Genomic DNA, 26397 nt, shown 5'->3' on the forward strand with positions numbered 1-26397 from the left:
CTGGTGGTGAACATCTTGATAAAATTTTTCATACTGGGGTCCCTGCAGTCAGTTAATACCCTTCTAATACTTTTATTCCCAAACACTTAAGCTCATCAAGGTTTACACCAGCACACTTGAATTACTCCCTCTTTGTAAATTTGGAGATTTCAGTCTGGAACACTTCTTCTGAATTGCGTATAAAATCATTAAATGAGGCAAACACCAGCATCAATTTGGAGGAATCCGTGACTTAAAATTTTTCATCAAGAGGAATGATTCTGTATTTTATTTTTTCACCAAGAAACCGGGTCAAATAAGCTATTTTACAAAATTCTATCACAAACATACTTTTTCTTTACAGAACATCATCTTTTGATACAGAGCTTACATAAATTAGGTCCACTGGTTTTCCTTTTTTTGGATGTTTACTTTTTCCTTTTATAGTTTTTAAACTTCAAATGTGATACATGATCATGATGAAATTATAAACAGCATAGAAATACATAAAATAAAAAGTGCGATTTCCTCCTTGGTCAGTTCTCACTCTCACTTCTTTCTCCAGAAGAAATATTAGTTTAATGACTCTATTTCTGGATCTTTTTCTATGCATTTACAGACTTATGCATTATTCCCTTTTAATGTACTTGCTTACGTGTACACATTTCTACATGAATTAGAATGCTTATATCTATATACATATATATTAATGTCTTGTGTTTTCATTTAATGTATCCTAGACCTACTTACACATCACTACACATACTCCGCTATATTCCTTTGAACCACTACAAATAAATGTATAATGATGGACAAATTGTTGCCCTTAAAAACAATGAAATAAATATCCCTTTCAACCAATTATTTTTGCTTATGAGAGCAAATATTTTCTAAGACTCCTAGAAGTAAAATTACTGAGTTACAAGGCACTCAACATCTTCAGTGTGGACGGACCCAGCCACGCTGCCTGCAGATAAGGCACTGTTATCAGGGACACCTGAGAATAACTCTATCCTCGTACCTTTTCAAGCACTAGATGCTATCAATCTTCTCAGTTTTCCCCATATGACATTCAAAAATGTGTCTCTTTGTTGTTTTAATTGGCATCTCTCCATATGTTTGTGTTCATTTGTAGCCCTTTTGTGGATCATCTGTTCTAGCCTTTATTCATTTTTTTTTTTTTTGGTTGGCTTGCTTTTTTAAGACTAATTTAAAGGAACATTTTATGATATATGGATTTTAATTCTCTGTTATGTATATTGCAAATATTTCCTCTGTCATTTGTCTTTTAACTATACTTATTTTGTATTTTGCCATGCAAAAAGTGATTGGTTTTTACAAATTGTATCACTAAATCCTATCCTTTATGGCTTCTTGAACATGTGTCTTATTTAGGAAGGCCTTCTTCTCCTGAGTTATACAGATACTTTTCTAAGTTTTCTTCTAATATTATTATTGTTTTGTTTTTATGTTTAGCTCTTTAATCCATCTGGAAATGATTTTTGTATATGGTGTGAGGTAGGTATCTAAGTGTACTTTTCAAATGAATAGTTCATTGTCCCAACACTTTGATTACTAACCCATCATTTCATATATTAAATTCCAATATTATACATGGGTCTGCCTCTGGACTCTATTTTGTTGCATTGATCAATGAAATTTGTCTTTATCTATGCCAATAACACAGTGTGTTCGTTCCTGTAGTTTGATAATATGTTTTTCAATTTGATAGAGTAAATCTCCCCTGTCGTTCTATTTCAAATATATCTTCGTTTTTATTCCTCTAGACAAATTTTGATATCATCCTGTCAATTTTCATACATTGTTCCATTGGGGTTTTCATTTAGATTGTGTTGAATTTGCAGACTAATTTGAGGGAGGAACGAGAGATTTATGACATCGAGTCTTCCTATTCAAGGAAATGACATATCTTTCCATATGTTAAGATCTCCTATTATGTTTTTCAATACTTTTCTTTAACTAGAACTTGTACATTTTCTGCTAAGGTTTATGCCTAGGAATTATGATTTTTTTGTTGCTGTTATACATACAATCTTATTTTCCATTGAATTTGTTACTACTGAGGATAGTTTGATTTTTCTAGGTTCATTTTATATCTGGGTGGCTTACTAAATTGTATAATGATGCTAATTGCTTTTTAGTTAAATACCTTGAATAAGTCTTAATCATATGCATGCAATGGTTTTTGACTCTTCAATGCTTCTACCTTGTTTTTATTTTTGCTTTATTGCATTGGCTACGACCATCTCAACGGTATTGTGTACAATCAGCGATAGAAGATACTTTTCTATGCTTCTAAAGTTTTATTAGCACATATAATAGTCAGTGTGTTAAATAAAGGAAATTACCATCTATTACTAATGAATTTGGCCATTTAATCAGGAAAATGTGTTGAAAATTTTGTCATCTTTTGAAAGGATGGATTTTCTTCTTTTATCTCTTAATTTAGTGAATTAAGCACTAGATTTCTTAAGGCTGAGGCATTCTTGCACTTCTGTTATAAATCTTATTGAGTTATAATATGGAGTTCTTATAATATCTTGCTGATTCAGTATAATATTTTATTCATATTTGGAGGCTGTATTCATAACAGATAATTTTACACATATATAGATAAAATATCTATGGTTGTACTCATGTATTTAAGGCTATATACTATGTTTGACTGATTTTATCATCAGAAGTATTCAAGTTACAGAAAGTTTTGGGAACTTTCTTTGGGAAAGTTTCTAACTTTTTTATTTTTTATTTTTTGGTTTGGAAAAGTATAAATAGGATAAAAATTTTAGTAGAACTTACCCCAAAAAGTCATCTGGACCTTGTACTTTTTTAATGTATAGAATTTTTACTACAATTGTAATTGTTTTTTGTGTTTGAACTTTCTACTTCTCTCTTTTTTCATTATTTTTTTCTAGTAAATCAATTATGACATCTTTATTTCCAAGTTAATTGTTGTAATATTTTTAACATTTAACATTTTTACATTTTTCTCCTCTATGTCTTTTATTAACCTTGCCAAAGGATTATATTACCGATTAATTGTGTAGATATAGTCTCCTTTTAAAATTTTTTCCCTTTTGGTTTGCTTTGCTTTCTTTTATACTAATTCCTCATTTTATCTTTTTTTTTAATGTTTTTTTTATTATATTATGTTAGTCACCATACAGTACATCCCTGGTTTCTGATGTAAAGTTCGATGATTCATTAGTTGCCTCATTTTATCTTTATTATTTATTTGCTCTTTCTTTCTATTGTCGTGTAGGTCTTTACTGCCTTTTGTTGTTGAACCACATTTTAATTTATTATTTTAAAAATAAGTGCTTACATGTTATAATTTAAAAAATAACTTTCTCTGTATTTCATAGGTTTCAATGAATACAGATTTAATTATCATAATAAATACTTTTACATTTAATTTTCAATTATTCCTTTACCAAATAGTTTTTTAATTGCCCAAAGAGAAACTTTTAAAAAATTATTCTTTTGTTGTGAACTTCTATTTGGCACAGAAAATGTTTCTCATTTTTATTTTATGTTTGCTGTATTTTTTCTCTTGGCATTTCAGCTTTCCTTTGAGGTACAATATGTGATTGGTTTTATAAATTGTTTCAGATAATTGAAAAAAATTTTCAACTTTTTATGGAGGCTGAAAGACACACAATCGTAATACTCATATCTATCAATTAAAACCGTGATCTGTTTTTTCAAAATGTGTCTTTGTTTGTCTTGTCTTCTTGATCTGTCCACTGTGAAAGAAGTGTTTCAATTTTCCATTATAATGGTATTTTGTCAGTTTCCTTTGCTTTATATCCTATTTTAACTCTTTGTATATTTTTGTTGCTATGTTACTTGGAACCTAATAATTCATAATTATCATAATGCTGAATTTTGCCATCTTGAAATATGTACATTACTTTTTTAACTTTTAATTCTTGGCATTCTAAATTTTTTCCACATGTTTTAATTGTCAGCATTTTATATATTCAATATTATACATTTAAATCAGATATTGTGTATTTCAAATATATGTATTTAATACATATTCTTTATTCCTTTTATTGTTGTATTTTTGCATTCTTTCATTTTTAATATTTTCTGCCCTTTTCTTCTACACGTCTTCTCTAAATAACACACATCTTGAGTTTTTTCACATAAATTTTCTCTTATTTAAGAGGCAGTATAACCCATTTGTGTATAGTGTCTATATTATATACAAATTATTATAAAGATATTATCTTTGTATAAAAGATATAAATTATATGCAAAGATATTATTTGAACTTCTTTTTCATAGTGTGCCTTCAATATCATTAGCCCATTCCTCTTTCTCGTCATCTTTTTGGTATTGGTTAGAGATTTTTGGTTCCCTTTTCTAAAAACTGGTTAGGAAGCTACATGTACTATTTCTGTTCTTCTAGGAGGCACTTAAATATTTTAGCAAACAAATTTAAATTGAAGCTCTTATAATCAACAAGTCATGAGTGTCTGTACACTTGCTTGCCCTCCCTAAAAGACAAAGCCTTTGCCAGGCTTTTAATGATTTCTCTTCCTACTCTTCTGTGTGCTTATGGCTGGAATTATCTGAACGTTTCATTCCAGAGAAGTGTGTGAATAGTAGCAGTCGTGGCACTCTCAGCATTATTAGTATCATTATTTACTTTACGTCTCTATTTTACAGGAAGGCTTTATTAGTAATTGCATCACATTTTACTACCAAATTAGCAACAACTATGTAGATTTAAATTGCGTTTTTGTGACTTATATGCTCTACGTTATTCCTTATGTTCCCAGTCATTGTCTATTTTAGATTCTTTTTTTTTCTGTTTTTCTGGAGTAATCCTCACTTAATTTTTGCGCCTTTATTTTCTGAAAGGCTGTGAGTGGTAAACTTTCTGAGTCTTTGCTTGTCTGAAAGAAACCCCCTCATTTGTCTTTACACATGACACAGAGCTGTCTTGATTATCAAATCCCAGGTTGAAAACAGCTTCTGCAAATCCTTGTCATCATTTATCTTCTAAAATATTTCAAGTAGATAAGGCAAACATCATTTTCCTTTTTAGAAATAAGATTGCCCATTTTCCAATAAGTCATTCTTTCCTAAGTGTTCATTATCCTTATCCCCTCCAACTTACCCACCATAGAGAACTTCTAATTAATAGCTCATCAGGACATTTATAGAGAGCTCTATCGATGGCAAGCATTTTTCTAACAACAAATTCTGTGTATGAGCCAAAAGTTCCCATTTCTGATGTTCTGTTTACTAATGATGCAGTGAGTTCCTGACTTTTAAAACATGCTGCAAATTTTCTTCCACTTATGCTAATACCTCTAGCCTGCTGGGCTGTGAGGATTTCCCTAATGTTTTCTCAGGAAAGGGTACCCTGAATGTCAGTCACTTCCTCTTGTCCTTGACTGTCAGATCTGTAGACCAACAGATGGGTCTCCTTAGGCTATTTTAAAGGAGACTTTTCTCACTGGCCTTTGAGATGTCACTAAGAACTGTCGTAAATTCTCTTTCGTCTACCTGATTTCTAACGAGCACGTGGTCTTCCATACGTCTGGAACTTCCCTGTCCCCTTCACTTGAAACACTGAGTCATAAGTTACAATGAGAAATTCAGGATTGTCAGATAGAAGGAGAAGTCATAGTTCTACAGATTAGAAGCACTTGGACAATACTGTGCTTTAACCACCTCGGCCAAGGAGTTCAACTCGATGTCTGCAAATACTCAGGTCCTTGATGGCCTCCCTCAGTGATTCTGCTGACTTCCCTCTGGACCTCCTTCCAAGGTTGGGTTCACTATAGTACTAGATTCTAAAACCTCTCCCACCCCAAATCATCTTGTGATCTTTCTTTACACTCCATGCCAAGGAACCTGCCTTCCCTTAGGGATTATCTCTAATCGCTACTCTAGCTGCCTCCGGTACTGTAGACCTTGGGCGTCAGTACCCCACTGAGCCTCTGACATGAGTGTAGCTGTCTTAGAATCAGACGCATTGAGAGTGCATCTACTTCCGAAGAGTGCAGGCAGGCAATGACTGATTCTGGCCATCTGGTCACTCTCTGTGTGCCTCTGTCTTGACCCCTTTTAGGTGGGAGGACACACCATGCTCCCCATCCGTTGGATGCCCCCTGAAAGCATCATGTACCGGAAGTTCACCACGGAGAGCGACGTGTGGAGCTTTGGGGTGATCCTTTGGGAGATCTTCACCTATGGAAAGCAGCCATGGTTCCAGCTCTCAAACACAGAGGTACAGAGGGGGGTAGATGGGAACCTCCATTTGGGGTAGGCTGATAGGAGTTATCTCAGGCCAGGAATTAGACATAGCGTACAAAACATGGGGTGGTGTTTGGAGCTAGCGGGTAAGTGTAGGTATAAGCAAGAGGGGGAGCTTCTCAGTAGGAAAAACATTAGAGCTGTAGGAAGTGTGGTGTAATTGTCAGGAGAGCATGAAATCAGATGTCTAAATTGAGATGCAAGTCACGGATCTGTTTGTTCTGCTACACTTAAAAATCACAAATGTTTCACGAAGACGGAAGATGAAAACAAAGAACAACTCTGAGTTTTTCAATTGTGCCATCTTGTGGAAACACCCAAAGAATCTGGATTCCCAAAGGTTTCCGGCCTGCCAGGCCTGGGATGTATAGAGAATGGTGGATGGGGAAGGCAAATTTCACGTTATTGATAGAGCTGTGTGTGGACCTCCAGGAATAAAAGGGCTCACGATAGTAAACAAAATAATAATAAACACATTATATGCTTTCGTAATTTTGACTTATAATGATAATAAAAAGACCAGTGATCGAATTTTCACAACAGCTAACATTTAGTGCCAGGTACTTTTCTAAGCACTTTAGCTGTATTAACTCAGTACGTTCTGCATGAATACCTGTAGAGATTCAGGGCAAAGGGAAGGGAACTGCTTGGGGTTCTGGAGAGACTCAGATGGGGGCTTCTGTGGCATGGAGAAGGCATGGGCCATGGCCATGGGATGCCTGCCTCCAAAGGAGCCAGGCGGGGCGGTTCTCATTTATGTCTGGACCAGACTCATGTTGCCCTGGAGAACTCAGTATGGTTCATAGACAGTAACGGGCTCAGATTCCCAACCAAGCAGACCTATAAGAAATTGCAGTTATTTTTATGGTCTTCTGTTGTCTACAAAAACATGAAGACAAGGGCCTTTTAATATCGCAATCTTATCTGAATATTCGAGAAAGCATCTTTGTTTTTGGAAGCTGTATTTCTCCTTCCTTTCCTGTGCCCTAAACAGTGAGTTTCAGGGCCTGAAAAGAAGATATTTCTTTAAATCTGTAGCATCTGATCAGTCTCAAGCTGAGTGAGTCTTGACCAATTTTTCCGAAATAGGACAAACACTTTCAGGACCTTAAAAAAAAAAAAAAAAAAAAAAAGAGTATGTATCAGCACCCATTTGTTGCAGTGTTTTAAAAAAAAATTGTTGCTGTTTTCTTAGGGCATGGGACACACACATACACACATGCAAACATGCACACATGTCCACGCATCTGTGCAAATACCTACCCGCGTCCATGCACACGTGCACACTCCTGCACACACATGCACGCTCATGAGTAGAACAGCCAGAGTACAGCCTCCGTGTAGTTTGGTGGCCCCATTAAAGAGGGGATCTGGGTGGAGGGCACTATTGGTGACAGCAGAAGGTCTTCTCTGGAGATCCAAGCCAGCTCAGAGTAGCCAACAAGGTGTTTCTGCTCATTTCTAACACAGTTTGGTGAAGCGTTGGCCTGGAAGGTGGGCTTCCTGCCCCCAGGCACCTGTCCCTCTCCAAAGCCCAGAGCAGCCAAGTACCGTTAGCCACTGATCATGGGTTTCTTTATGGAGGTTGACAACCCAGTGAGCCTCACACCGGATGAGACACTAGCGAGTGCTTTTGATCGTGGCATTAGCAGCTGCCACAGTTTGAGCCGGGTCCCTTTCTGTGGAGGTGAAGGTAATGGAGTGTGGAAACAAGGCTCTAATAACAACAGAGAATATGAGCAGCTGGAGACTGATCGGTCTGGCACAGAAACGAGCCTCGTGGGCCGGTGCCGACCCCAGGGTGAACAGGACCAAGAGAGTGCTGACACCTCGAGGGCTTGACAAGCTGTCCTCGGGTCAGAGTGACATGAGCCAACGCCCCAGACAGGGCGCTGTTGGGGACAGCATGGGGAGATAAAGGAGACAAAAGGCACCTCTCTTGCCCAACTAAACACAGACTGAGGGGGGCAAAGACCCTGGAGGCATTCAACTGGACATGAGTCTGTGTATTTTATCATTACAACTCACCTCTGAATGAGGAAGCTGGAGTGTGGGGGAAGCTGCCCAGGGTTTCATAATGATCGAGTTAGGGAGATGTTAAAAACAAATCCAAGACAAGGAAGGTGAAAACCTGAAAAGTCACATGTTCAATGTCAGCAAAGAAGTGTCTTTGAGAAATTGGAAATGAACCGCAGATTACAGGCTTGGTCCTTACGTGGCCAGCTGGGGTTGGTACAGCCACACATGATTTATTTTTCTTCTTAGGGCCTCCCCTGTGGTATGTCGGGCCATGCTTTATGCTCTTGGCTTCATATGGGCCTTACGACGACACAGGAGGTAGTCCAGGCACATATGGGATCCCTGTCTTCCAGATGAGGCCGCTGAAGCCCTCTTATGTTCACTGACCTGTGCTGGCCACCCAGCTGGGTGGTGGTGAATCCAGCAGTAGTCCTGATGTGAAGACTTTAACAGAGGCCAGATACGGGGTTCGTGCAAACAGTGAGGGAGGAGGGGCCTCGCCGAGAAAGGGAACCGCATGGCGGCTTAGAGGGAAGCCTGGTGCTATGCACAGAGGCTGAGAGTGGGAAGGGAGCTGGCCAGGAGGTGGGAGCTAAGGGGAGGGAGGCATGGAGGGGCCGGATGGTGCAGAATTCCTTCAAGGGGGTCTCAAAGTCACCCAGGCTCATAAGAGGAGGAGGGACAGGTCAGATGCCAATCCCCACTGCCAAGTGGCAATGAATGCTGTGCAGCATCCAGATGGGATTTGGACTAGAAAGGAGGAGTCAAGTACAGAGTAGAGTGTGTGGGGGAGTCTGTGAAGGCCTGGCCCGAGAGGTGGGGCACAAAGGGCAATGGTGGGCACGGCCAACTGGAAGCCTGCCCAGGACGGATGAGAGTGCTGTCTCCGACCAGGCTTCCCCCTGTGCAGGCAGGCACCCCGACTCTGTACCAAAGCTCCTCCAAGATGTTGTCCCCCTGCCGCTGGGTGGGAGCCCCGGGACCAGGGGCTTTGGATGTTCATGTCCTGGTTCTCCTCATTTTTTCAGGTCATCGAGTGCATCACCCAAGGTCGTGTGCTGGAGCGGCCCCGGGTCTGCCCCAAAGAGGTGTACGATGTCATGCTGGGGTGCTGGCAGAGGGAGCCCCAGCAGCGGCTGAACATCAAGGAGATCTACAAAGTCCTCCACGCTTTGGGGAAAGCCGCGCCCATCTACCTGGACATCCTCGGCTAGCGGCGGCTCGTGGTCACGGACGCGCACTCTGTGGCCTCCCTCTCCTGGCCTCACATCGCCCCTCGTCCACCTCACACTCCTTTCTTCCATCCTGACCGAAGTGAACATCTTCATATAAACTCAAGTGCCTGCTACACATACAACACTGAAAAAACAAAGTGAAAGAAAAAACCCTGTAAGGCAGTTTGGCGAATATATATATATATATATATATTTATATATCTAACTATCTATCTATCTATATCCACAGAGAGATACCTTCTCTAATACAGAGAGAAACTGCTGATACAGAAACCATAAGACTGTAACAACAACTCAGAAAATCTTAAATCTTATGAACACAAATGGAAGTTCCCTTTGACTGAAGCTGGGCCCTGTGGTTCTCCGGCTCCGGCTTTTCGGGGCTGAAGACCTTGATGACGCAGAGACAGCCTTCACGCTGGGACCAGAGGAGCTGGGGCGGAGTGCAAATCACTGCGTGCAGGTGATGACCCGCACAGGTGCGCTACCCCTCCCCCACCCCCGAGGGCTGCACAGGTGCATGGGCTCACTGCGTCCACTGCGCTCGGGATGCAGCAGGAAGTAACACCGGCCTGGGGGGGCCTCTGGAACGCCTCACGTCTCCCCTAACCATTGCTCCACGCCTTCCGCCTTTCCTCCACTTCAAGACAATTCTCCAGTTTGTCCATTCTAGAAAGTAGAGTCCTGATGCTTTTGGAAGTCAATGAGGGCGTCTACCGCTGAACACTGGACACCCGACGAGACCCAAAACCATGGTGACAGTGGACCACATCCGTCTTGGGTATAGACCATGCTCAAGTCCCTTCCTCGGTTGGAAAGAGGTGTGTCATTCATTCTCTGAATTTCAAGAGCTGGACATTCTGGACTTAACCACAGAAGAAAAAGCTGAAATTTGAACCCTCCCCGTCAAGGCACTGCCTCCCATCTATTCTTCACTGGAAAGACTCCTTGGCCCCACCTCCTACATTCAGGCCTTTGGAGAGTTTGGGGGCGTAGGGAACCCCCCCATGTTGCCTGTGAATGTGGACACAGCAGGGTTCCAATAGCAGGAGACTTCGTTCCTCACAGGTCATCATAAGATGTGCCCCTCTGTGTCGTCTGTGTCTCGTCCTGCCTGCCCTAGATCGTCAGCCCCCACTTCCTGGGCCTCTCGCACGTCCCAGGGAAACCTCACTGCCAGCGAAGGAAGCCAGGACTAGCGACAGCGTGGGGCAGTGCTTGTTCCCGAGAGCACGGAGTGGACTGGGCAGGGCTGGCAGCGGAGACTCTCTTTGGCACCTGCACCGGCCCCTTGGCATTCTCCTCACGTTTCCGGCCCCTGGAAGGATTGAAGCATCTGCCTTTGAGCTTGCTGTGAACACTCAGGGGCTGAAAAATCGCTTTTGTGGCCTGGGGCTGGGGGAAGGGCCGAGGCTTCTCCGGGAGGCGCCCACTGCGCGGCCACGGCTGCAGGCTTGGCATCTGAATGAGGACGGAGCCTGACCGGGGAGAGAGAATGAGGCTTCTGGGCTGGGGTCCTGGCCGCGGCTGTTGAGGGCTGTAACACTGGCAGATCCCGGGCCTCCCGGACACGTGACAACGGAATGGCACTGGAAGGCAACGGCCGGGCCCCACAGAGCCCTCCTGCTGGAGAGAGGACAGGCCCCTCTCAGCGCACCGGCCCCTCCACCTCCCCCCAAGCACAGAGCTACCTAACAGACTGGTCTCCCCTGCCACCCCCGGGAGCCTCGGGGGCCTCGGACCTGCTTGCGCCCCGCCCTGGTGTGAGGGGCTGTGGCAGCTTCAGCGGCCTGGTCAGCTGCAGCGCGGCCGCCCCTGCGGGGTTCAGGACTAAATCCTGTGTTTGTGGTTTTGCTTCCTTTTTTTAAAGACCAACAAATGTTTTTATTCAAATAGAAAAGAGCTGTGTTGGGACTGCCGGCCTTGGTTGGGAGTCGGGGATCAGTGAGGCCACTGGGCTGGGCTGGGAGGGGAGCTGGAGTTTGGTGTGGGTTTGGCCCTGAACCGGCCTCCCAACCCTGAGGACTTTCGAGGAGAGCTGGGTGGATTGACCACGTCAGAGGAACCCTTTGCTGTCCTATGGCCGTTCTGCCTCCTGTCTTTCTGCCTGGAGGCCCTGGGTCTCTTCCTGGGCTGTTAGTGCAGGACGAGCTACGGAGGGGATCTTGTGTTGAGCAGGGTAACTGAGGGAAAGCTGTTCGTGGAGGGCTTGATGGGGAAGGGTCTTCTGGTTCGATGTGAGGCTCCAAGGCTCCTGTTCCTGCCAAAGCAGACCCCGGAGAGTCTCCCCAACACAGACCCTGTGTGGCTTCCATCTCACGGGCTGTGTTTCTAGAACCTTATGGTCCCTGATAGGCTGGGAAGAGGGCGGCATGGGAAGGGGCTGGAAGCCGGGGGGCAGCTGGGAATGAGAAACAGGTTAGGCTTTCAGTGCAGGACGCTAAGGCATCCCGGCCTAAGGTGGGGGTGGGGGAGCCATGAAGGAGACCGAAGTCAGATTGCACAGGCCCTCGTGCTGGCCGTGGGGACGGGTCTTGCTGCCTCTCCAAAGAGTAGAGGAACGAAGGGCGGCAGAGCAAGGAGCAGTAGAGAGGGAGGCCTGGTTTTCTTCCTCCCTGGTTGTGCTCTCTGTGAGGAGCCTACATGTGGACTTTATGTCAAGGCGGGTAAAAAAATAAAAAGGTTTTTGGAGGGTGAGGGAGGGAGAGAGTAGGACACTGTGGGCGCTGAAGGAGCAGCCCAGGGCCCTGGGGGCAAGCAGAGGACGGTATTCCTCCTGTGGTGGGAAGTGCTGCTGGGACTTCCTCTCCTGTGTCCCCGTCTCCTGTCTGTGAAACGAGAGGTTCCTGCTGGTCTCTGGCCTCTTCAGAGTCTGACATGTTTTGATTCTCCCAGCACAGACTCACTGTGCTGTGTGGTTCTCAGTAGTGCCCTGGAAGGCCGGGGGGGGGGGCCCTCCTTGGGGCAGCTGCCCCTGGGGGCTCGTGGGCCCGCACACGCCTGGGTCCCATGAGACACTCCTCTCCTTCTTGGCGCCTCTGTCACAGTGAGAAGTGTCTGAAGTGACTTTCGGCCCACAGGGCACACTCGGTCTTGTTCCCCATCCCTAGCCTCTTTGCACACCCAGAAAGTGCTGGCCAAGGCCTATTTATCTATTTCTTTTCAGAGTTTAATGTGGTTAAATGAGTCTTAAAATGACATCCCATCAGCCAGTGTGGCCACCCCAGTCCACCCCGTTCTCCCCCCTCCCCGCCAAAATTCAGTTTAAAAACACTAGAACGGCTCTCAGGGTGTGGCTGGATGCAGAGCCCACTGTGAACTTTGCTGGAAGCTCCAGGTCACCCAGGCTGACCTGCCGGCCGTGTCATCCTCACCTGAGCCCCTCCTGGACTGAGCGACAGTGGCCTGCAAGGAGGCCCCTTGGAGTAGGCAGGCATGGCCAAGGGTCTTCCCTGTTCTTGACCTTGGGCGTGAACCAGATGCTGCCCTCTCATTATATCCCTGGCCCCTAAATGGGTCTGGAGACTCACTAAGCCTTCTCTTGCTAACAGACGAGGGACTGGTGTTCCTCCACTCAGCAGATCATGGACAGATCGTCCCTGGAGGGAGGCTTCCCACTGGAGCCAAGGGAAGCTTGCTCCTACTGGCTTCAGGCTGAACCTTACCATTCTTCTCTAGCAATGCTTACTTTGTGGAATATACTAGTGCAAATATTTTTGGTGCTAAATACTATGAAATCAACACCAACGAGAGAGCTGACAGCCAGCTTCTGGGGTTGCATGGGACTCCACTCAAAAGCAGAAGGGAGTCGGTCATGCCAGGACATGCCTGGGAGCTTGGGTGGGAACGTGCAGTGGTGTGGAAGACTGTTGGGCTTTGCCTTTGGTTACCCAGGTGACCTTGGCCAGGTCCCCTAATCTCTCAGAGTATCAGATTTCTCATCTGAGACATTTAAGAGGTTAGAATAGATATCCTTAGGGTCCCTCTCAGTTAAAAAAAGAAAGAAGAAAGTCTGTTCTAGTCCCACCTGTTTTGTTTTGTTTTGTTTTGTTTACTTGCTTATTAGAAATAAGAGAGAAAATGAAAGGCAGGTCAAGAAAGGGCAGAGGGAAAGTTACCGAGGGCAAGAAATTGATTATAGAAGGCAAGCAGGGAAGACTCAGTGACCGTTAGGTTGGAGGGATGTTGGAGGGGGAGCCATGAGACCAGCTCTCCAGCTGCGGCCCGATCCCCACAGGCTCTCCTGCTCAGCTTGCTAGCTTCTCCATTCCACACCGACATGCTCTAAGCTGGCAGCAATGATCCCAAGACAGGGAGACAGGCCTGCCCCCCTCTTGTGCAGGCCACTGGCAGTCTGATCTCAAAAACTGACCAATGTGTATCCTCACATGCTATTTCAAGGGGGGTAGGAAGTTGGAAAGAGGGCAGCATTTTAAGTTGTGGACTCTTCACCGAAGTCCGTTTCCCTTCAGGAATGCCGAATGGCATCCTTGCTCCTCTTCGCCAAACCAAACAGCAGCAGTATCCTCTCACTGGAAGTATGGTTATCGCAGAAGGCAGTCTTGGGCTTTGGGATGTCCCCTGTGTTTTGCCTATAGTCTGGAGCAAAGAAACATCTATAGTTCTTGGTTGAATGAGCCCCTGTACCCATGGTCTAGAGGACTGCCCTCTCATGCCCCTGGGATGGCTATTGTCAGGTCTGGCAGAGCCAACCAGCTAGAATACTCGATGGCATTTGCCTTAGCACAGGAAATGGCACCTGCAGCCCAGGGCTTGGTGCTGTGGCCACATTGTTTTTAGTCACTGGTGCGCCAGACTTTTCTTTGATACCAAATAAAATGTTTTGGCCAACACTTACTAGGTTTTAAAGGGAAATCCCAAGTGTTTGTATCATTTTTAGATATCAATATAGACTCCAGAAAATGCTTTGGGATTGCTGAACAGTGCTGGTGACATCATCCGAGGGGAAATGTAGGCCCCCATATATTGTATGCTTGTATCTATATCTTTAATTGGACTGGCTTCAGTGAAAGTCTGCTTGGAGTCAGCAGATGGATTCCTCGATGCTTGGTCTCTTTGAGCCTTACATTCCTTGGGGATGAGCTATTCAGAGATGGCCTAGCCTAAGAGAGCCCGTCAGAGGGATGCTGTTGGGAAATCTGTCATCTTGTAAAATTTGATCACTGGGTGCTCCCTGAATTGAATTATGCTGGTGACAACATTCTGGGTATCTGAAAATCTCTCCTCCTGACAGTCTGATAGATGACCATGCAGGAATGGTTTCTAACACATCCTGTTTGGGGGTCAGCATTGAATTCACCTGGACTGCAGGTACCACCACCCCCTAGGATGGATGGGACAGAGAGAATGTGAGATGTTGATAATACTCTTTTGGAAAGGTGACTGTGGTGGATGTGGTGAACACTTGTGTCACTAGTTTGGGTGTTAGGCCTTCTGCTGTGAGCATAGGCCATTCCACCCTGAGGATCTGAATCTTGGGTTTTTATAGAGTCTCTGTTTCCTTGGTGTAATCTCCTCAAGCATAGTTTCCTTGACTGCCCTCCAAAACTCTATACTTTGCAACAAGAGATGTCTCTGGCCCAAGTCTTGGCATGCCAACATAGACACTTTCCAATTTCACAAGGAGATCCGTGGAGATTGAGGGCCCCCTCAAAATACTTGGAATTCTTGATCAGAGTAATAAAATTCAGGTTCCCCTTCTTCTTTAGCTAACTAAGTTTCAAATTTAAAATAAGGTCCGGTTTGATATTTGCAGTAGGGATGATGTCTTAACCCAGTGTGTTGAGCTATTTCCCATCATACAGAGGCAGGACAGTAAGCTCTATTAATTTTTTCTAATTACCAAGGGATGCAGTTTCCCAAAAGCCCAACGAGAAATGCCGGTACTCAAGTCTAGGTCTGGTAGTTATTCCTTCATTTAAGAAGAGTGTATACTCAAATGAATAGCTCCCTTCAATGTTGTAATTCTTTCTCAGAGAACTCTCCATGCTCTATCTCCACTTAACAGCTATGTGACATTCAGCCGATGCCTCTGAGCCCACCTCTGGAGTGAATAAATAAACCTGGTCCAGGTGATTTGATTTCTGCTTTCTGCAGAAGAGAAGTAAATCTCAGTCAAGAAGACTTTCATTTTTATGCTTTTTACGTTTTCTTTCTTTTTTTCCCTTTTGGCTCTATCTCTCGCTTCCATGGGACTGACAATCCAGCTTCTCAAACTCCATGAAAGTCTTAATGTGAGGTGAATTCCAGGACCACAAACAGTTAGGACTTCAAACAGTGAGAAAATTGGCGCTGAATGATTCGGCACACAAAGCAGAAAACCTTCATTTCCTGCAGGCAGGATGGAATTGACTGTTATATTAAGACTTGTGAAGGAGCCCTGCCCCGGAGTAATTTTGGTGCTGTCAGACAACGTTGACATCTAGATTAACCTCTGTGCAGTGAAGTTTACTGCAAAGCTCATTGAGATGCAGGTGGTATATCTCCGCAAATCCCATCTGGAACTCCCGGTGCCCCACCCTCAGCAAACCCCCATCCCTTCCCCACCCACTGCTTACTCCATCCATGACCTCTTAGCCTCCAGGAGCCGAGAAGCCAGGACTGGGATCTGACCCCAGGAGAGGGAGTTTCGACCTTTCTGTAACCACAGTGCTGAGCCAGGCTTTCTGCTCAGTGGAAGTGACAGTGGTTGTCACTGTCTTGGTTTTCCCTGCAGGGACTGCACATCAAGGCATGAAAGCCACTCTGCTGATGACAAACAGCTTTGCAGCATATCTCGATGCTGCACAAAGTGAAATGGTTTAGAAAGAATTAGTGCGTCCTGCATCACGAGCCCTGCTCTGCCCCCCGTCCCTCCTCCAGTCCAGCAAGTCTAGGAGTGGGTGCAACAGATCAGGACTGCAGCCAGGTGGCCGGGGGGTGGTGGTGGTGGTGGTGGGTTCGGATGGACAAAGGGCTTGCCCTGGGTCTGTCCAGGTGTTTCCCATGTTCCTTATGAGAGAGGCAGTCCCAGCTCCTCCGCCTCCTGGTTGGGACAGAGTGTGTACATGTCGTCTAAGCCCCGGCTTGGCAGCTCTCTCCTTATGGGGTGGTGGGCTCCGGCATGACCCAAACCCTTCAGCCAGCGGAAACCTCAAAGCTGAAATTACAAGTTCTCTGCAATTGAAGGCTATTAATTACATCAAAAGTCTTAAGAAAAGGCCATTCGCTTAAATTCAGACTCCTCCACCTTCAGACTCCTTAGAGCGGCTCCATATCATCACAGGTGTCTTGGGAAACTTACCTGGGGATTTGAGAATACTGCCAAGTCCAGAGACCATATTCCTCTGGGCTTTTGCTGATTCCGATTCTCTCTGAAATTGTTTTTCCTACTTTGCCTCTTGCCTTGAATATGAGTAAGCATCTCCTTGTATGTTCTTAGGTATTTCTTTAGGAGAAATGAAAGCTTCCAGCTCAAGGACGTTGTGGTTATTGACTGGGAAAATAGATTTCTGGGCCAAGTAATGTCCCAATCATATAGAGGCAAAGCTGATGACTTTATTTAAAAGCAATTATAAGTGTTGTGTTTTGTTCTAATGCTCGAGCTCACATAGCACAAACTACATTCATCCTTCATGTTCATTACTTACGATACTTGTATACACACGCACATAAGCACCCCCCCCCATAAATGCATCTATACTCCTCTTGCTCCAATACGATCCAACAAGCCAATGTGGACTCTGTGTTTCTTCCACTGAGCCCTGTACATCTGCGCGTGCAAATACGTGTGCTCCTGGCATGTGGCTTCTTAAACTTATCTATAGCTCATCTCTCTTTTTTTTTTTTAAATATCACTCAGCCTTTGACTTTCTCCACTATGAATCAGTTACGGAGTAGTTAGTGTTTTTTCAAAATAGACTAAATCTAAGTTTTCAGAACCTTCATATTTAAAGGCTGGACTAGCTTTCTCAGAGAAACAAAACCAAACCAAACCTTGGTGCGAAGCTTATTCAATTAATTTTGGGGGATGGGGTGGGGAAGCACTGAATTTTGGCTTGAAGAATACATGCTAGGTGCAGATACCAATGTGAACGAGTTCCAGCAGATTCCCGAAGCTAGCGTGGAGCTGAAGCAATTAGGTAGAAAGCTCAAACATTCAGATTGAATCAGAACTTGATGGGAAAGAATCCGATTTTCCCTGGGAAGGTTAGATGTCCCGCAGGACATGGAAGGCATCCCAGGTCGGAAAGGAGCAGGCTGGCCTGGGTGTCACTTGGTGGGTGCCTGTGCACCAGTCACCTTGATGATCCGGCCCAAGGTGGAAGTGTCCTTAGTATAAGGGGGCAGCTGGCCGCTGGTTGCAGACCAGCCCCTTCTCTGGTTCCAATGACGGGGCAAGCTGATCTACTTCACCCGCTGCCCTGATCAGCTGTCATTAAATCATACCTTCTCAAGCCTCCTCTAGAACAAATGTGCACACCTCCCATCCCACAGAGTCACCCCCCTTTCCACTTTGCGGTCAGTTTACCTCTTGCACCTGCCGTGGAAAGCCGTCCAAGCTCTGAACTCCTCTGGTCCTTCCTCTGTCTTGAACTGACTCCACCCCTTAAAGGCCGGCTTTTATCTCTGAAAAGTCCGGGAAGCCCTCTGGGCCCATGTCCCTCTTCCCTAGCCTGAGCATCAGTCCCACTTGTGATGGAGCCTAGGCTTCTGGAGAAGAAAACAGTGTGCTCTCGCAGCCATCCGTCAGTCTCTTTCCAGCTCCACAGGACCAAGTGATTAGCTCCTCATTAGCTCCTCATCAGTTTGCTGTTGCACAAGAGGCTTTGGGACAAGCCTATTACAATGCCGAAGTCTGTCTTTTGAAGTCATCCCTTCCTTCCGGCTGGGGTGGGAAAGGAGAGCTTGCTACAAATAGCTTTTCCTTCAAATTTCTGTGGCTCTTTTTTTTTCTTTCTTTCTTTTTTTTTCCCTCCTGGCTGTTAAATATACTGATAAATGGTAAACCATGGTTTTCATTTTTGTTTTCCAGGCCCCGACCAGTGTGAGTTCTCTGTCCTACCAAAGAGGAGTGCATGTCAGCACAGTGTTTATTTATTTAGTGGAGTGGCTGTAATATTGACACAAAGATTTGCAGCATCTAAATCTTGAGGGGGATAAGAGGCTTTTTCTTTCACATGAGATCTTTACTGTGAGAGCACAAGAAAAGTTTATACCGTAAGAACAGAAATGAACCTGAGAACATGCGCCCTTCTTTAGGGAACAATTAGATAGAAGAGCTCACCGGAGAGATCACCGGGACGCTGGCCCTCTAGTCCACAGCTCATTATGTTTCAATAGATGCTTCAACTCTGTCCTAGACATGGCTCTGAAGACACAATAATGAACTATGACTGACTATCCACATTTACTATTACAAACAAATTCATCATGTCTAACCCAACCCCTATTTTTAAAAAATATCATTTTTTCCCCCATAACTCTGGGGATGGTTCAATATTGTTGTTTTCTTTTCTGGGCCCCTCTTAATATTGCCAATGCAATTTCTAATTTTTTTCCACTTTCATTTCTTTAGGAAAGACATGGGGTCTATTTTAAATACCGTCTATGATAAGATGGCAGGTGAGGTGGACGGAGATGATGGGCCCAGGAGACAGTGGACCTCTGAGCTCTACTTCCTGCTGAAATGCATGATCCCTTCCGTGCCTCAGTTTCTTAATCAACAAAAAAAGGCTGCTAACAACCCCCTTCCTGTCACAGAGGGTTCTAATGAGCACCCAATGAGGTCACAGCTGTCAGAGTCCTCTGTGAGGGCCACAGGACCCCTGGAATAGGTAAAGCCCGCTCTCTGGCCCTGAGTGTTGCAAATAGGTTTGGTGGTGCTGAGCTGTGAACGGCTCTGGAATGTGTCTTGTTTTGAGGTGCACAAGCAGCTTTTCCTTCGAATTTCTTAAATCCCTCCTGCAGTCTCATTTCTAGATCATAGCCCTGGCGTGTTCCTCTTTGAATGACCATTGAGCATCGAGAGATGGGGAAGACCTTTACAAAAATACAAGCAGAAAGAGGATGCTTTACCCATTTGGCTTTGTCACGGAAGAGGGGTCGTTGGTAGGTTTTGTTTTCAGGCCTGGAACCGTGAACATTTTATAGCAAAATGGCATCTCCCGCTGCATTTAACTCCGTATCATCCATTGTTGATTTTGTGAGATTCTGTAGATTTAAATGTAACGTTTTTTAACTGAAGACTATATGAAGCTTCTTTTATAAGTTGGGTGGGAAAACTAATCTTGCAGGAAGCACGCGAAGTGATAACGATCCTGAAGCATTATTCCGTTCATTCTGGGGCCAGCGTTTTGTACCTGGGGAAATAACCTTAAGATGGAATGAGCTGCTTGAGTGAAGACCAAATGCTAAACCACACTTCTGATAGCCTTGAGCACCAACAAATAGGTGTGAGTGGGATTTCCACTGAGAAATGCATCTGATTGAAAATGAGCCTCCTCCCTCCCAACAATAAATCCCGAGGCCAGATTGCCAAGGTTACAGCAGTGAAGTCATTTACAGCCCCTAAAAAATCCCAGGTGTTTGTAACATCAGCCACTATATTAAGTACCTTGCAATGGTGACTACTTGGCAAGTTAAATCTTTAGAGTGTGATTTCCTCTCCAAGCCACAACCAGGTGTGATGTAACCTACTAAGAGCTATGCACGATTTAGGGGAAAAAAATGCTTTGCTCACTCCAGAGAGGAATCAGAATAGAGCCAAGTACCTGAAATCCTAACAAATCCACAAATACTTTGCTCAAGTCCAGGCTTCTCTTTTCTCTTTTTACCCTGGGCTCAATTTTTGTTTGTTTTATATAGAAAAGCCACATCTCCATGCTGGAACTCTGTCCGGATGATTTCCCCCCTGTAGCTGTCCAGCAGACAGAGAGCATTTCAGCTTTCTTTGAAATGAGAGCCCAAATTGGGTTATGACTAGGATTTTAAATTACGGTGTGAAATTGGAGAAGGCAAGTTGGTTCAGGGGCAGTGTTCCATAATTCATTCTGATAATCCCGAGGAGATGACCTCCTTCACAGTACTGTGAGGGTCTGCCTTGAACAAGCCATTTCAGTGTGTAACTTCCTAGTGACAAGGCTGATTACCTAAGGATTTCAGAGGTATTGTTTGAGAAATAACTCACTGGATATGGAAAATTTGATCTAATATGTTAACAGAACAAGAAGAACTGATTTCAATTTTTTTTCTACTTTCCTTTCTCTGAGAATTTAGCCTTTCTTGGGGGCCATTGGGATATTTCCTTTTCAAGGCTAGAAAAGATTGATTATAGTTCATGTCTGAAAGCAAAGGTTCCCTCAAGCCCGGTGGAGTTGGAAGCAACCAAAAATGACTCATGTTAATTTTCTTTGGCCCCACAGAATCAAAGATCCTTCTTGTTTATGTGTGTGGGCCATAGCGGGTGAGCTCAAGGGCATTGTCAAAAAACAATGAAAAGAAAGCAAGTTGGAACAAGAAAACTCTCACTTTGAATGTGAGAGAAAATAGCAGTCCTGCTTTCTCTGGCAAAAATTTGTGTACTGTTAAGGGAAGAATCATGTTCTTTCTCAAGTAGGTCTTACTTCCTGAGATTGTGTGTGTGTGTGTGTGTGTGTGTGTGTTGGCTGAAAGGGGGTGGGGCCAGTTAAGAAGTAGTTATGATTATGAGTTTAGACCTTCTCTTGAGCATAGTAAAAGCTCTGCTCAGTTTCTCAGAATGTGACACTAAAATTAGGGGTGGAGAGGAATTCAGGGACCCATGTTCCAGTATGTGGTAAAGTTTTACCCAAATATTTCCTTCAGGAACTTTTAATCACAGCAAGCCAAATCAATCCCATGTCTATAATTAGTATCAGGAAAAAGAAGTCAGTAGGCAATTTCTGCAGCCCCTCATGCTGCATCCATTTGTAGGCTTCTTTTCCAAGAGCTGGGGGTCCTTGAATCACATGAGGGAATATGCTAGTAGGGACTGAATGGGAAGGTAATTTGGATGAGCTTCTCCACCAGTATTATGGCAATGCATTAACTCTGTCCTGCAGGAAAACAATGGTCACTTCAGGGCTACTTTCATTTAAAATGGCATAAAAAGAGACACTGGAAACATGTTTGGGGATCTGCCACTTAAATTCAGCCTCTGCTGAAAGAGTTTTCACTTTGATGAAGGCACAGTTTCTGGCCGGCCAGTGATTCCTGGGTACCTGTTTTCAGCACCAGGGACAGCAAACACTTCCTTCAACAGAACCCACGCCTTCTCTCCTGATTGGCCTTCAGTCAAGGAAGGGTAGGTTTTCCCTTTACTTCTTATCCATTGGGGCCTCAACCTGCAAGACTTTATTCTTAAGTTCCAGTGCTTACATCTTTTATTTAGTTTTGAGCCTAGTGGCGTAGCTGTTTCTGTCACATTCTTGACTTGCTAACAAATGATGGGGGTTGGACTAACACAGCCAGGTCTCCTGGCTCAGAGGAGTGGAAAGAAAGACACTTAGATGTGAATGGAGGGCACACTTTGGCAGAGGAAGCCCCTGCAGAAAATCTTCATATGGCGCCACTGACTTGTAAACTCCCACATGGGGAACTTATTATTGGCAATTCCTTCCTTTTAAAAAATGTCTGTGCAGTTCCCATGCTGTACGAGTCTACGTTTCATTCTGTGTGTATTGTAGGCAATATTTCACAGGTGTTGAACAGAAGCTATGAGCTTTGGGGACAGAAAAGGGGGCAGGGATGCTGTTGGTAGGCATTTTGGAGACTCAGGGTGGGGCATGCTTTGAATGCCAGCAGCCGCCCTTCAATCCTGAGTCCTGTTCAGGAGCTAACTTTGCCTTTAACACTGCAAATGGCTCCTTAAAGCCTTCATCAAGCCAGACTGAAGGGGTGCCCTGGGAAAATGAGCATAACAGAAGCAAATGTTTTCACTTTGTCTTGTGATTGGCCAGCTGTCATTTAGCACAATAGTGCATAGATGCTGTCTTAGAGGTAGCATTGTCTTCTCTTAACTAATCAGCTGTGTCCTCCTCGCTTTTGTCAGGATGGCCCCAGGGCTGGGAAAGCAAGACAGTCACTGCAGATTTCATCTTAAATACTATCTTCTATTTCACAGATGTTAAATAAATTCCACTTCAATTGCCTCTGGACCATCTAAGGCTCTGAACACTCCCCCATATCCTCTCTTCTACTTTCCTCCCATCTTCAGCGTTGCTTATCATTATTCATAACACTTAGTGGTCTATGACCATAAGATATTCTTCTTAGGGTAAATCAAGTTGTAGCAGCAGACTAGAGCCAGATATCACAGGAACAAGTTCAATGAAACTGTGATTTTTAACCTTGCAGTGGGTCTGAGGAGAGGCCATCGTTCCCCTCCGTGACTTGTCCTCTTGAGGGTGTCCCATTTCAGTACTCACACTTGCCATGCAAAAAAGGCATGAGTTCCTCCAGATTATTTGTGTGACAATTAGGGAAGAGCAGGGTCAAACATTGTCTGTTCGAGTCCTTTAGGATGGAGGAACTTTGTTTTATATTGAAATCAAGGAACAATCTTTGTTTAGAAAGAATGTGTAAATGAAAGACCAACAGCTATTGGAAAGCTTGATAAGAGAAATTTTCTTTCCTCAGAACAGAGAGGAAAGAATTGCAGATTGACTGGTGGGAAACAGATGAATGGCTGGCCAGGGAGAAACGTGGTCTGAGCCTGGAGATACAGAAGCAGACAACTGTAGATGTAGAGGTGATGCCAATGAAAGCCTCAGGAGGGAACAGACCAGAGAATAAAATCGTATGGAGGTTCTCAGTACTTTTGCTGGAAAATTCCTACAACATTCAAGGGCACTTCTAGCCCTCTGCCTACTTAGAGGTGAGCTCAGTGCCACTTCTGGGTTCTTAAGGCAAATGCCCTTACAAACACCAAAGTCTTGTATTTTCCACTGTCAGTCAACACTGGCTGTCTTGAGTGGGATTATTTCCCCCTTCCCTATGTGAAAGGGACTTGTTTTCAGGAGAAGTGTCCTTTAAATATCCAGCTAAAACTGGAGGTAATTTTTTGCATGAATGGCTTTTTACAGCTAGGTCTAAAGCAGAACAAAACTTGTATTAAACTAAGTGCTACTTTACATATCTTATTTCAAGGGAAATGAAGGATTTATTGCCGTGTAAATGATGTACACTGATTTGTTTCCTACTGGACATTACATGTCCCTTTATCTTTAGGCTGATGTTGTGCAGCGAACTTTCAATATCTGGAAAATCAGCTGGTACCAACTTCAGTGGACTAGCAGGATGTTATATTCTCAGAGAAGAATTTTGCAAATGAAGTTTAGGTGCTGCTATAGCTGATTTTCACCCCTATCCCTAAGCTTTCTGTACTAAATATATGTAAAGTGATTATATCTTGTCTGATCCCATGTGTTTGTGCGTGTTTCCCAATGTTTATATAAATATATTGACCATCGGAACCATCACTTGGATAATGGCAACTGCTGAACAGTGGTGTACATGGCATGTGGACATGTGGTACGTGCACACACTTGTTCTGAGGCCAAGCTAATCTTGTAGAGCATAAGGGGCAAAACGTGGCATGGCTTGGAAAATGTTCGACAGTGGCTATAGTACGTCCAAGCCACCATTCATGGTAGAGACCTTGACAGCAGCAGAGCTGAGGTGTGCTCCACTGGATTTTACATCCTTTATTTTAATCTCAAAGGATTGTTCCTCAGTTCTATTTAATGACTTAGAGATATTCCGTCATGATTCTTGTTTATTTTTTCCCCAGGCCACTGGAAAGTGCTGATCATGTTGTTTCCCATCATCTGGATCCCAAAGTTGTTAACTTAAATGGGTGACTGAGGTTTTAGTAATCTGGGTTTTACTAATAGTAACCCCTTCCTTGAGGTACTATTTTTTCCATTCTTTTCCTTTATGACAAGTAAATCCATTGGCTATGCTACGTTTATTTGCATCCTAGCAAGTCTTAGAGAATCAATTTAGTTAAAATGATTGTATTTGCCTTCGGAGAAGAGGCTCATGGTCTAAATATAATTCTTATGTAAAGGTGTGTTTTATGCAAAAAAATATGGATTCTAACTTGGTAAGATGGCCCCAGGGTAGGGGGGATGTGTTCTCAGTTGATATTAAGGGATGTGTCGAAAAGGCAAGTGCCCTCCCTTTCTCTATTTCCCACCCCACCCTACTTTCCTCCCCAACCTCAAAAGAAAACAGAAAATTATTTTTTTAAATTGTATTAATAATTTATGTTTAATACAAAAGGATGATTTAATGGTATCACCAAAGGTCATTTCTCCCATTGTGCATGTCCTTCACTCAGCCCCGTACCCATCACCCCATTCTTCACCCTCATGCTTCCATCCTAAGGCAAACGTGTCTTCATTGGAATCTATCAGTGTTGAAGTTAAATGTGGGGGCGGAGATTTAACACCATGACATTAATGAAAACCAACCATTCTTCACTTTCAAATGGCTAATTGCTACAAGAAGGCAAACTCTTTTCTTGGTTTTTGCTTAAAAACATTTTATACATATATATGTATATATGTGTGTGTATGTATGGACATATGTATGTATATGCACATGTACATGTATATATGTATATATCCATCTCCAATATAAATATATCATATGTGATAGTTGTAAATACTTCTTGGTCATACATCTGTCTCCCTCATGGTATCATATCTTCAATGTTATGTTAACGACTCCATTTATTGATTGATGAAATCGTGTGTAGACCTGTATCCTCCTGACATAGTTTATGTAGGGTCTCTTCTCAAATAAAGTATAAAACATGAATGCCCTTGTTTAATCTGGATTCATTATTTAGTAGAGAAGTGTGTTGCCTTTAAAGGTAGATTGAAATTTGGGAAAGTCCAAATGTGTGCAAAAATTCTAGGATCCAATACCATCTTAGGAGCTGGGACCCTGGTTTGCTGAACGTAAAAGTAGCTTGCACAAAGTTTAAGGTGAATATTGGATTGAGATGAGTGTTTCGAGGAAAACATACACACATTTAGGATTTGAGGCAGGGCCCAGCTCTATGTCACGGTGCTGTTCCTGTCACTCCAAATAGGCTATTATTTAACTTCCTAGTTACAATAATTCCAGTTACATTTTTAAGGTGGCATACAATGTGTTCTCTTGGATGTTCTTTTATCCCAAAGATTTTAGGATTCTTTGACCTAATTGAAGATTTATTTATTTGCTTTAGAGAGAGAGAGAGAGTGAGAGCACAAGCTCAAGTAGGGGGAGGGGCAGTGGGAGAGAGAGAATCTAAAGCACACATCCCGCTGAATGTGGAACCCAATGCTGAGCTCGGTCCCAGGATGCTGAGATCATGGCCTGAGCCAAAATCAAGAGTCAGCTGCTTAACCGACTGAGCCACCCATGTACCTGAAGACCTAATTACTTTAAAACTTCTTCTCTTTTTTCTTTTCTTTCCAATTCCCCTTCCTTTCTCCACATCTTTCCTCCTTTCCTTCATATAATGTATTTCCTATAATGAAATTTCAAGACTTCTTTCCATTAATTTCTTTCAAAAGCACAGATGGGTTGTGGGAGAGAGGCAGAGAGGTTCATGTTGTAATTTCAATCGTGACAGGTCAACAGAGGTTTGGAAAGATTTAAGGCAGGGTTCCCCCACCTTGTCACTGTTGATGTTTTGGACCAAAGAATTCTCTGTTGGCTGACCTGTGCCTTGTAGGACGTTTATCAGCATTTTTATTAGAAGCACTCCTCCTCTTATGTCCCCCTCTCAGGGTGTGTCAGCCAGAAATGTCTCCAAACATTGTCCAATGTCCCCCAGGGGGACAAAGTTGTT

At 43.7% G+C, this 26397-nt stretch overlaps 1 protein-coding gene across 2 annotated transcripts in view; it reads left to right on the plus strand.

Moving 5' to 3' along the window:
- Positions 1 to 25367, plus strand: part of NTRK3 (neurotrophic receptor tyrosine kinase 3) — a 388753-nt gene extending 363386 nt beyond the window's left edge. For both annotated transcript variants that reach the window (XM_019799995.2, XM_002919550.4), the window contains 2 exons: positions 6092 to 6250; positions 9324 to 25367. In XM_019799995.2, coding sequence (XP_019655554.1) covers positions 6092 to 6250; positions 9324 to 9509 — 345 coding nt within the window. In that variant the 3' untranslated portion in view covers positions 9510 to 25367. The remainder of the gene's footprint in view (positions 1 to 6091; positions 6251 to 9323) is intronic.
- The last annotated feature ends 1030 nt before the right edge of the window (positions 25368 to 26397 follow it).

Source organism: Ailuropoda melanoleuca, chromosome 9 (genome assembly GCF_002007445.2).
Source record: "Ailuropoda melanoleuca isolate Jingjing chromosome 9, ASM200744v2, whole genome shotgun sequence".
In the NCBI taxonomy this organism is placed as follows: domain Eukaryota; kingdom Metazoa; phylum Chordata; class Mammalia; order Carnivora; family Ursidae; genus Ailuropoda; species Ailuropoda melanoleuca.